Source organism: Euphorbia lathyris, chromosome 8 (genome assembly GCF_963576675.1).
Source record: "Euphorbia lathyris chromosome 8, ddEupLath1.1, whole genome shotgun sequence".
Classification (NCBI taxonomy): Eukaryota; Viridiplantae; Streptophyta; class Magnoliopsida; order Malpighiales; family Euphorbiaceae; genus Euphorbia; species Euphorbia lathyris.
In genome coordinates, this window is record NC_088917.1 from 85,002,197 (window position 1) to 85,015,692 (window position 13,496).

At 33.9% G+C, this 13,496-nt stretch overlaps 1 protein-coding gene across 1 annotated transcript; it reads right to left on the reverse strand.

Moving 5' to 3' along the window:
- Window positions 1–3,771: 3,771 nt before the first annotated feature.
- On the reverse strand, window positions 3,772–13,181 carry LOC136204249 (urease accessory protein D-like). The gene is made up of 9 exons (XM_065995469.1): window positions 12,976–13,181; window positions 11,591–11,717; window positions 11,065–11,130; window positions 10,914–10,988; window positions 10,787–10,831; window positions 9,802–10,032; window positions 7,398–7,480; window positions 7,111–7,279; window positions 3,772–4,483 (listed from the first exon to the last, which is right to left on the reverse strand). Exons 2-9 carry the CDS (start codon window positions 11,702–11,704, stop codon window positions 4,367–4,369), a joined length of 900 nt encoding a protein of 299 aa, XP_065851541.1. The 5' UTR covers window positions 11,705–11,717; window positions 12,976–13,181; the 3' UTR covers window positions 3,772–4,366.
- Between the last annotated feature and the right edge of the window lie 315 nt (window positions 13,182–13,496).

Sequence of the window (13,496 nt, forward strand, 5' to 3'; positions counted from 1 at the left end):
ATAATTTTTTAAATCTGAATTTCTGTGTAAATTTGCCCTAATGATTCAGAATGCTTTTTACATGAAAATCACCTATAAAAATTATAATTACATTATATCCTAAAACTTAATTCTAATTATTATTATTTTATATATACCATAAAATTAACATGTTTGAGGTTCGATTCCCCACTCCGTTAAAATTTAGCCCTCATTGGCAGGTGATCTGTAAATTCCACTGTAAATTCCACTGTAAACCCTTATCGAGGTCTGTGGTTTGCTCTGACCTTGGAAGTGGGTAGACCTACCCTTACCTAAACTTTTGCTTCCAAAAAAACAATAAAATTAACATGTTTTTATATCAATTTATAAATTTTAAACCCAATTCATAAATTCTAACTCTAAAAAGTATATTCTAGACTCCTAATTAGTAAATCCTAATTCTTATTATATATTAAAAATGATGATTTTCTTAATTTGAGATAATTCAATTAATAATTTGACATAGTTGTAAATAGTTTTTAAAAGCCGTATTTCCATATAAATTTTCCATATCTAGATGGCTTAATAAATTAAAACCTCCTCAACTTGTCCAAAAAAAAAATTGATTAGCTCCTGAAGTTTGTTTCCCGTTAGCTTCATCAATTTGTTTAAAATAGCCTATTGACCATCTTTTACCCACTAAATTTATTTAAAGTGATATATAGTAAAACCTCTATATAGGAATACACTTGGAACCGGACTATTTATATAACAATTTGAAGGTTATTACTAAATAGAGTTTGGTATAATAAAATTTCTCAACACATAAAATTTTAAATTTTTAACAATAACAAGAACTCTCTAATTTTTAACAATAACAAGAACAAATTAAATATTTAGCATTTCAATTTAGAGTTTAGGTTTTCAACATATAGATAATTGGAAGAGTTTTACGTGAAAAATGTAAATATCAATTTTAATACTAAATAATTATAATTTTAAGTTGTAGTTTGTGTTTCCAACTCATAGATAATTTCAATAGTTTTTTTAATATTTTATAATTTAGTTTAAATTCTTAATATATATATATATATATATATATAATTATTACTATATAGAAACATAGTTTCTGAAGGTGGGACATGAAAAGTGTATAACAAATAACGTTTGGGAGGTTATTCCTATTTATAACTGGCCCAGATTGGGACCGAGTTTTTCTATAACAAAATAGAGATTATTCCTATAGAGTATTCCTATATAGAGGTTTTACTGTATGTTGCAATTTATCTAAACTTGTAAAAAAAAATTCTAAGTTGAAAGAATTAAGGCTTTTTTTTACTAAAGAATTAAGGCTTAATTCGTGATTTTTAGCTTTTGAAACAAATTAACTTTTTGTTTTGTATATTTTTATAGCATTTTTATAGATTTACGAATTTTATCAATAAGTTTACTGGGTAATGAAATATAAGGAGTCAATCTAAGTATTTTTTTTGGAAAAGTTTAGACTGTATATTGTGTTTTTTTTTTTTTTGTGAACAAAAGTTTAGGTAAGGGTAGGTCTACCCACTTCTAAGGTCAGAGCAAACCACAAACATCGATGAAGATTTACAGTGAAATTTACAGATCACAAATGTATATTGTGTTATGAAATACAACAAAACACAATTTCAAATTCATAAATTTTACATGTTTCTGCCAGTAAATTTTTTCAATTTTTAGGTTTATAATATTAAATTTGCTTTATATATCATTTGACTCCTTCAAACGGATCTAGATTTTCTTTCTTCCTGAATTTGTTCAAAAAGTTTGATTCACCATTTGAATTTTCAAAAAGTCTTAATAACACACGTTCAATTAGTTATCTGAACTTGCATAAAATGTAATCAATTAATCGCTCAGTTGTATAAAAAAAAATAAGTTAAATGCAGAATATATATTGTATGTGCCTTAAAAAAAGTAAAATGATCAGGGTTGGAGTATGTAGGTCTAATATTAGAAAAGACAAGTTTCATAGTTCAGAAAGTAAAAATTTCATTTTTAATCTATTATGTCAATTATGTAATAACATTTCAATGCATGTGTAATACATCTTCCACATTTGGTTGCAAAAAAAAGTAAGTTAAATGCGGAAGATGTATTGCACACGTCTTAAAAAAAGTAAAACGACAAAGATCGGAGGTATACGGCTCTAATATTAGAGAAGCCAAGTTTTATAAAGTTAGTTGAACAAGCAATAACTTCTTTTTCAATCTATTTTTGAATTATGTAATAACATTCTAACATACGTGAAATACATCTTCCGCATTTAATTTACCATTTTACAACCGAGTTGATTACATTTTATGCAAGTTTAGGAACTAATTGAGCATTTTATGCAAGTTAAGGGACTGTCGGAATACTTTGAAAGTTCAGGAGACTAATCAAATTTTTTGGACAAATTCAGGAGAAAGATGTATTATTTTTACATTAGAATTAGAAGTTTTTTTCCCCCAAAAAACGTTAAATGCAAATTTCGTTATTTTACATGTAAGCTCTTTGTTTTTTTTTCATTTTATAGGATCATGTAAACTCATTATTTGCATTTGAAATAAACTTTTCATTAGCTCCATCATACGCAATTTATAATGTATACAGATTATTTGTATTAGGGGTGCAACCGAGCCGAACCAAGCCGAACCCTAGGTAGGCTCGGTATTGACTCGTTAATATCTCGAGTCGAGCCCTCTCGAATCGAGCTTTGACGAGCTTTGACCGAGCCGAGCTTTGACCGAATCTGACCGAGCTTTGACCGAGCCGAGCTTTTATCGAGCTTCTAACAAGCTTTAACCAAATTCATCATACATGCATAGAATAAGTAGTGTAAAAAATAGAAAAGCCTTATAACATACTCCATATGAGTTTAAAATATTTATAAAGAAAAACAATAATGTTATTATCGAGATTCCAAAACAGTATATGATACTTGTGATCGGAAAACACAAGCTCGGAAAAAAATTTCAAACAATGACATATATATTAAACTTTGTAATGTATTTTATTCCTTATCAAAACCTAATTGTCTCGCTAAATACTCAAATGTCTAAGCTTTTTTTGTGTCATTTTTTGTATGGGTGATGAAAACTAATAATAACTAATGAAATATATATAGTAATTAAAAATAATCGAGCATGCTCGCGAGCTTTCGAGCCGAACCTGAGGAAGCTCGGACTCAGCTCGTTAGTGCTCGAGCCGATCTCAAACTCGAGTCGAACCATATCAAGCCGAGCTTTGATCGAGCTTTCATCGAGCCGAGCTCGAATAGTTTGCGAACTACCGAGGCTCGCTTGCACCCCTAATTTGTATTACAATGGTCGAATAAATTTCAGGCTTAGAACTCGTTTGTTTCTATTTTTCGGAACTGCTTTTTACCTTTTAAATTTGAACATGAGACAAAAATCGTTTAGTAAAAATTCGAAACAACTGCTTTTTAGATTTATAAAAAAAAACCAACTAATATATGATGTCTATCTGTAACAGCTAACAGCAACAACAAACAGTAATAGAGATAGCTGAAACAAACGGGTCCTTAATTCAAAGTCGTTTCAACTTGCACCCAAACGCCTAACGACCACAAATATTTCAAGGCGACCTTTCCGCCACTTCGACTTTACAATGGTTGGATGTCATTCACATTCTCAAGTGCCTAATTCATATCAATATCAATATCAAAATGACAAAATTTATGTTGAAACTGCAGTTTCTCAATTCACAGAACAAATTCCTATTAATGCTTTTACCTCTCCCTCTCTCTCTTTTTATTATATATATATATAGTCAAACCTTCATAAATTAATACTCGATAAATTAATAACCTCTTTAAAATAATAATTTCTTCTGGTCCCGACTTGGGCCAGATCACTAATTTTATACTCGATAAATTAATAACCTCTATAAATTAATAAAATTTCATGGTCCCAACATTATTAATTTATAGAGGTTTTACTGTATATAGGAATTAAATCATTAATGAAAGGCGTAATACGAATTTGGTTCCCCAAACTAAGACTTCAAAATCAATTAGAATCTTAAACTATCAAAATCATCAACCAGGTTTCTGAATTAAGCAACAATCATCAATTGAGTCCCTATTCTAAACAAAACTCATCAATTGAGGCTTCATCAAAAATCATTCGGTTGAACATTTTCACATCCTCTTTCCCAAACTCATTTTGAACCATCACTGAGATTATTACAGTCTATATCAAATAGTCACAGTTTCTAATTTTATGATAGGATGAGGAATCAATTGATGATTTTTGCTTAATTCAGGGACCTGATTGATGATTTTGATAATTTAGGGTTTTAATTGACTTTGAAGCTTTAGTTTGGGGAGACAAATGTGTGTAATGCCTTAATGAAAAGATGTTCAATGATGATATGGTACAACCCCAATCAAAAGCTTCATATCAGCCAGAATATGCTGTAAGAACTTGTACACTGATTCAGTTGTCATGGCAGCTATCCTCACAATAACACCTATTCCCTGTATCAATAAATACCAACTTGTTTCTATAAAATAATAATAATAAATAAATAAAGAACAATTTATAGAATTTATAATATAGATTCTATGAAAAAACAGTAAGGACCTAGGGTCTGTAATCGAGCCGAGCAAAGCTGAGTTTTGGCATGCTCATGTTTGGCTCGTCAGAAAATTGACGAGCTCGAGCTCAAAATCCTGCTCGTGAACTTGTTCACGAGCTTTGCTCATGATCAGCTCGTTAATTTTGTTCATGAATTTCGCTCACGAACAACTCATTAGTTATGTTCATTTGAAATTTTTCTAACACAAAACTACGTTGTTCTGGAACCTACAAAACTACATTGTTTTAGATATCCCCTTTATAAATACCATTAAAAAAATAATCCAACCAAGCTCATACACGAGCGCTAGGGCTGTAAATGAACAAAGCCGCTCATGAGCAGCTCGGTGGTCGGCTTGATAAAAGCTCGGCTCGACTCGGCTCGATTTGTAAATGAACCGCTCGTGAACACGATTTACTGGCTCGGTTCGTAAACGAGCCAAGCTTGAGCAGGTCAAAGCTTGGCTCGAAAGCTCGTGAGCAGGCTCGATTAGAACATTTATGAACAAATTTTAGGTTTGTAGAAAACTATATAGTTTTGTGTTAGTTCACAAATATCTAAACTTAATATTCTTTCATTTGTTATTAGATGAGTTCGTTCACAAACATAAAAATGAGTAATAGACGAACTATTTGTAAACATCTTGTTTATTTATTCACAAACTTTGCTTGTGAGCTTGTTTATGTACACAATTAAAGAGTTATTTGCGAGTAAACTTCACAAATATAATTAACAATTTACTCACAAATAATTCATGGTTAGATAATTTTCTTAATGAACCAAGTCAAAAAGAGGATTTTGGGCTCAAAACAAGCTCGAAGCTCGGCTCAAGCTCGTTGAGCAAGCCAAAGCTCGGCTCGGGCTTGGCTCGTTAATTTTATAGCAAGCTCGGCTTGGGCTCGAGCTCGTTAATTTTATAGCGAGCAGGGCTTGAACAGGCCAAAGCTCGGCTCGGCTCGATTACAGCCCTAACGAGCGCATTATAATATAGCTTGTTCATGAACGTATAACCGAGTCTGCTCATGAACTTTTAAGCCGAGTTTCGCCGTACTCAAGGTCGGCTCAAGCCGAAAACGATCGAACCTTTATCGAGCCGAATGCCGAGCCGCTCATTTACAACTCTACCTATTTCCAAAAGCATGTTTCTCTGTAACTTAGTAGTTAGTAATAGAAGTTAATGTCCTAATACGGTCCTAACCATCTAAACTTGTCCAGAAAAGTCTAATCACCCCTCCTCCATCTTTGAAACAACTGGTTATCCCCTTAAAGTTGCTTAACCACTTAATCCTATGTGCCAGCGCAAATGGAGATTTGGACAAGTTGAAACACATATCACTTTAAGCAATTTGAAGAGCTAATCGCCTAACATTTTTTTACAACCTCCCTCTCTATGGGTGGGACTGCTGGCCTGGCCACGGAAATTCTTTCCATTCCCAAAGGTGAGAATCGAACCGTGGACCTTTGGTTAAGGGAGGAGGAGCCTTTACCACTCCACCACAACCTCATGGTTAGATTAATCAACCATTTGATTTACACAAAACAGTAAAAAAAAACCTAGTGAAAACATTATGTTACAGAGGCACGCCTTGACTCAAGCTCCAAAGCCCAGAGACGCACAAGGCGAGAGCCTTTTAAACTGCGCCTCACATCATAAAACCCGTAAAGTGTTGGCATTCAATTGCAATGCACAAAAATGAAAGTTGGTCAAGATTGTTAAGCTAGGTCATAACATGACCTTGAAACAAATTCCATGTGTGAGGTGTAAGAAAGGCTTAATACATTAAGAGCCCCGTGAACTTGTTTCAAAAGCTTGATTGGTCTCTTAAACTTACAAAGTGTTTTATTAGCCCCCTCAACTTGCTTAAAATAACATATTGGCCAACTGGATTTGTTTAAAGTGACCTACCGGACTCCTGGATTTGCTTACAGTGATCCATTTGCCATGTGAGTAAAAAAATTCAAAACTTAAAAAATAAAGGCCTAATTCGTGATTCTAACTAATGCTACTAAACTAATAACCATGGATGGTTATTAGTTTATGGCATTTTTATAAATTTAGTGACTTAATCATGAAACTTTAAGCAAGTTTAGGGGGCTAATAAGACACCATGTAAGTTCAAAGGGCCAATCAAACTTTTTGAACAAGTTAAGGGGGCAACTGATGTATTAAGCATGTAAGAAAGCATGTTTGACATTGTCGTGCCGCCTGTTTAAATTAGGGATAAGGTACCAAAATGACCTCAAGATTTTTGGGGTAGTACCAATTTGATTCCAATGTACAAAATAGCACCAATTTAACCTCAATGTGAAATGTTACCAATTTAACCCTGAATAACGGAGAACTTGATACCTCAACGTTTGTGAAATGGTACCAATTTAGCCTCAAATTACGTTGCCTAGGCTAAATTGATACCATGTCATAAACATTGAAACTAAAATGATGCTATTTTGTACGTTGAGGCTAAATTGTTACTTCTTCAAAAACCTTGAGGTCATTTTGGTACCTTATTTCTTTAAATTAAATACCTGGGGACCAAAAGCACTGCAGGATGCAGCAAATGGTGGTTTGGTGTAGAAAGTAGGCGAATTTGATTGCACACGGCCACTTAATCCAGTAAAAGGCCGGCAAAATTGTTCAGACATTATCCTTTTCACATATTCCTGGACTTGATTTTGAATATGCTTCACCTTTGGCCTAAAAAACAGAAATCACTAAATCTTACATTGACAATTGAAGACAGTTTCATCTTTCTTGATTAATGTCATGAAAAGTAAAATGGTAAATTTTGAATCACAAATGTTCAGATATATACCCCAAGATTATAACCATTGCAATGACTTGATAGCCATGCATGCGTTCTGCAATAGAAGTGATATTTCCTTGCTCTAGCAATACCTGTAAGAAGATATTACATCATTTATAATGGAGAAACAGAGCAAATAGTACCATTGAGTATGAAAATCATTAATGGAGGAGAAGAAATAAATAAACCAGGAAATTGTTGATGATCAATGAAATCCTAAAATTATTATGATAAGGAAAAAAGGTTACTTCTCAATTTTCCACCTTGAATTTGTCCAAAAAGCTTGATTGGCCCACTGAACTTACATAGTGTTTCATTAGCCCATGAACTTGCTTAAAGTGTAATGATTAGGTCCCTAAATCTATAAAAACGCGGTAAAAATTCTAAAAAAATAGAAAGTTAATTTATTTTAAAGATTTAGAATCGCGAATTAGACCTTTATTTTGTAAGTTTTAGATTTTTTTATAAATTTAGACAAGTTGAAATGTATATCACTTTAAACAAGTTGAGGAGGCTAATGGATCACTGTAAGCAAGTTTAGGGGGTCGATAGGTCACTTTAAACAAACTAAGGTGGCTAATAGATCATTTTAAGCAAGTTGAGGGGGATAACGAGATACTTCGTAAGTTTAGAGGGTCAAACAAACTTTTGGAACAAGTTTAGGAGACTCTTAATGTATTAAGCCAATACAAAAGTAAATTCAATGATTTTGCTTGGAGACAGACCCAAAAGCACAAGTTTGGAAAATAGATTTTGTCTAAAGGAATGTAACCAAGTCAGTTTAGCGAATGTGGATTATGAGATTCTATGTTGCACGTAAATAGAAACGGAAACGGAAACAGACACCGGGAAATATTGCTTCTAAAAAAATATAGCTACAGTAATGGAAACGGAAAGAATCGGAAACGGAAAAGGACACAAAATGCGGAAACATTAGTGCTGAAGAGTTTCCGTGCAACATAGATGAGATCTAAGATAATCATCCAAGTAGCTCAACATGTGAAGGCCATTATACAGGTATAAAGTCAAAAGTCCAGGTGAACTATAATTTGCAAGAACTTATAGAGAGTTTGAGAAACCAATAACATGTAGAATTTCAGACTTCAGAGAAATATATTTTGACCATGATAAACAAGACAAAAGTTTTTTTGTCTGCTTGTTTTGAAGAGAAGCAGAATTTTATGCAGTTCACAAAAGGGATAACAAGCTAGCAAGAGTACCCAATACTACGGGCAGAGGGGTGTTACTCAGCCAGGGTAGCTCGCACGCTATTCGAGTTCGGCTCGGTCAAAGCTCAATTCGAGTGGGCTCAGCTCGAGCTCGGGATCCGCTCGAGACATTGACAAAAGGGATAACAAGCTAGCATGAGTAATCAATACAGTATCCACCCAATATGTAGATAGTTGACATTATGCTGCCATATTTCCCGACATATTATCACCAAGAAGAAGCCTAATCATTAGAACATTACTGTTTCAAGTTCAAAATTGGAAATCTCATCAAAAGACATAAGCATAGTTGTTTAAGACGCAAGGCGCACTAACGCGACTGAGGAACACGAGGCATAGAAAAAAAATGCATACTTTACTACTAGTTAAAGCATACCAATATTTGATATCAATATCACTAATACTCTATTACTAGTTAAACAATAAACCACAAAACACACTTATGACCACAAAAACAAGACAAAACCACATAAAAACATAATACTAAATGTCAAAAACACAAGTTAAGTTCGTACTTCTTATAGACATTAAGATATACTTAATGTTTTAATCAAAGTACCTAACTAGCGCTACTGTACTAATATCATTCATGGATACTATTCTTTACATGACTCTGCTCTTAATCCCTCTCTAGTCTTTAGTCTTTCTATATTTACATTGCTTGATACTCTCTAGTCTTTAGTCTTTCTATATTCACGTCGCATGATATTTTGATATTCTTATTTAGATCAAGGATTAAGATTAAGTTTATTTAAATTAGATTAGTGGTTGAGATTAATCAACCATTTACTTTACACAAAACAGTACAAGAAAACCTAGTGAAATAGGCGAGCCTTGACTTAGGCGGGGCGCACAAGGAGAGAGCCTTTTAAACTGTGCCTCGCCTTGTGCAACCAAGGCTCACTACCTTCAGCTTTGCGTCAGGCGCGCCTTTAACAACGATGTAGATAAGTGCAAAACTTAGTGGGGACTTAAATTCTATGGGCAGAGAAGTGACATTTGTTCTGCAGCCTCAAAGTAAATGTGCCAAAATGTTATCTAAATGGCACAAGTAAGAAATCATAGAAAAAAGCCAACAAAATCCTTATCAAAGCCTCCAAATAGCACTTCAATTGATAAAATAATATATATAAAAAAAAGCAATATAAGAAAGAATGGTGAAATTAAAGACTTGGAAGACTTACAGTATCAAGAAACAATGGCTCATCGTCCAACAAGATGTTATTGGTGCTCTTATAAAGTTCAAAGTCCCATTTTTCACCACTTTCATGACGTCCACTGGTAATCCAATCAACAATAACCAAACTTGAGTCTGAAACGACTCTAAAAACTTGTTTCTGAGAGTATCTTGCAGTTGAAAAACATGTAACTGGATCTGGAATGACAGCCAAAAGGGAATCACTGCCAATTCTTGCCTACTGCATGAAATAAAGCAGTCAAATTAAAAATCATCCTCCAAATAAATAGCTACGTAGCAGTCAAAATAAGGCTATGATACCATGTTATAAACCATGGAAATAGAAAGAAGTCCATGAGATACCATGTAGATTAAAATACCACATGAATATATTTTACTTAAGAGCACTAGATGTATATATTTATACAAGACATTCCTAAAATCATTCCTTAATCGCAGTAGCCCTACTAGCCACCTATAGTTGTCTTGTAGCAGCCTATAATCAACAAGCATGCTATACATTTATTATATTGACTTATTCTGTAATAGAAAACAAATAGGATATCAAGTAACCTTTCAGCCCCCGAAATATCTTGAACACCATAGAAAAAAAAAATGAGACAGTAATTAGAAACAATATACAACATTAAACCAAGAAAGCAACATTGACAAGGCATAACATAATAAAATTTGAGTAAATTACACCCATGGCCACTGGACTTTACTAGTTTTTATGATATGCTACTGAACTTCAAAACATAACATAAAAGACTCTGAACTTTACACTTTTTAATATAAAAGCCACTATTACCATTGACCATCATACACATATATATACCGTGAAAACGAGTAAAGTTCAGTGGCCATGAATGTAATTTACCCAATAAAATTTTATCATGAAAAAGGGAGATCATAAATTAGGTTTGATAATGACAACCATATCTATTTGTAGAGTTGGTGATAATTCAATTCAGTATAGGAAATCATGTCACCTCTAGAATCTGTTGAGAACATTTGGACCCCAAAGACTTGTACACCTAAAAACAAGATTTTTAAGAGAATTAATTCAATTAATAACTACAAATCAATTTGACAAAGCAAAATATTTCTCTAGCAAACCTTTGTAGAAGCTTGGGTGGTTAGAACAGCAGTGCATCCACTTCCAATGATAAATTCACATGATATAGAGTCTCCCTAGACATGCTAGTGTTAAAAAACGAATCAAACAGAAACAAACAGCAACAAAAATACAGAGAGGGATAGAGCATACAGAAACTATGCCACCACCATAGCTGAGACTATATATCCAAACGGCATCAATTTTGGAAGGACCCACCTGAAAAATCAAATCATATCAAGAAATGCAATAAGAAGATAAAGATAATAGGCTTAATACATGTGCGTGCCGCCAGTACTTGGTCTAAAATTTCAATTTCAACTGACCCCGAACTTTTAAAAGTTTCAAATGACCCTCTATTCTTATCTAATTGTATTCAATAATCCTCTATTTTTTAACAAAATTTGTTGGATGCAGAAAATGGGAGACGCTCTCTACCAGGTATCAAAGTTCTCGCCACATGTCAAAAAGAAAATGCCAGATAGACAAATAATTATGAACTTTTGTAAGTTCACGGGAGCAGTTGAAGTTTTGGATAAAAATAAAGGTCATTCGTTGAAACTTCTAAATAGAGCCGGTTAAAGTTTTGGATCAAGTACAGGGACAACAGATGTATTAAGCCATAATAAACCGTTTGAATGAAAATTTATGATAGTCAAAGAGGAAAAGAAATAAAAACCTTAGTGGGAATGATGAATTTGAGAGGATACTTGGAGAAGGAGCTTGTCACGGTTGATTTTCCTCCAACTTTCTCCACTATTATCTTCCCCGTTTTCATCTCTTCGCTTTCCATGGCGGATCCAAGTCTATGAATGATTCCAAACAATAATGTGAAGAAAATAAATTCAATTTTCTTAATTGGAAAATAATTCATAGGGTTGTATGAAAGGGTCGGCGTTCGGCTCGATAAAAGTTCGATCATGTTTGGCTCGATTTATGAACAACCCGACCTTGAGCACGGCGAAACTCCGCTGGAAATCTCACGGTAGACTCATTTTTAGACTGCTGAACAAGCTCGATTATAATATTATTCATGAGTAAGCTTGGTTCGACTATTTTTCTAATAATGCTATTTCTATTGACAGGGAAATAAAACAACCTAGTTCATGTAAACTTTGGTTAAAACTTTGTAGGCATGTGTTAAAAGAAATTTCAAACCAACATAATGAGTTGTTTGCTAGTGTCAAATCACAAACGAGCTGCTCATGAGCAAAGGTCGTGATCAAACTCTTTAAAAGCTCACGAGCAGCTCGCGAGAAGGATGTTGAGCTGGAGCTTGACAATTTTCTAATGAAAATAGTATGACTAGGTCAATGTAACATCATGGTAATACCATGTAGATGTTGTTAGCTTTGGCCCAAAGCTACACATTGGACGCACGGTTTTAAAATACGTCTATATGTATTAGATTCTCATTTTACTAATAAGGACTGGTCACTATCTCTCTATTTTCAAGGTGGGATTCAGTTCATTCCTGCCATCATCATCCCTTAGGCCGCTCTTACTTAGGCCTTCTACCCGGCGCCACCCACTCCGAACCGGGTGCCCACCAAAATACGTCTTGTTCGTCCCTGAACCACACATTGTACATGGAGAGTCAGGCTCTGTTACCAATTGTAACATATTGCCCCATTGCATGTAGATATCGCATTAGACCCCACGGTTTTTAAAAGTCTTTGCAATTCTCATTTTACTAATAAGTACTGTGACTCTATCTCCATTTAGTAGGTGGGATTCAGTACATTCTACCCATCACCATCCTTTATGGCCGCTCAAGGCCTACTAACCGGCGCCACCCACTCTGAATAGTTCAGATAGTTACAGTCAAAGCTCAGGTTGATTACAGAACTAATACTTCACAACCTAATTAATTTAAAATAAGGCTAAAACATAATAACACGCCATTTTAGCTCGGGAAACTGAGTTTCACGGCAGAGATCTTGCCGTAGTCGAATAAAGAGCCCTAAAATTTCTGCTATGTCAGAGCACAGAGTCCCGATTGAAAGACTTGCCCTGCTCAACTAAAAGAGAACTGAAATTTCTGGAAATGGCAGAGATACTCACATGGGTAAACGAAGAACACTGCAGCAATTATCGTGATTCGGCACTGTTTGACTTCTACTACCTCCTTAAAAGGAGCCTTCAAAGTTGGCTTCCCTCTCCTGCTCGCAGCTATCTTTCTTCTCCGACTCCGCCCCATTTGATTTCAACGGAAATCATTTTTTTCACCATTTTTACTGTTCCGAAGCTTGTATCAAGTAGAGAAGGGGAAAATCTAACCACCAAGTAACTAGTTAATTTTGAAATTTTATTAATACATGGATAATTATTAGTGGAAAAAGATAAATATAATTAAGGGCAAAGTAGGAAAAAAAAAATGCTCGTGCTTTGTCTTATTTGCAAACAGAGGTCCGCGGTTTAAAAGTTTCCAAATAGATGTATGTGATATATTTTTTTTACAAAACAAAGTATTTAAAATTAAACTTTTAAGTAATTGATGACAATCAAAATATTTTTTTAATTTCTTTTTCAATTATATTTATATGTTGACAAACACATATCCCAAAATCAAATTGCAACCGTGT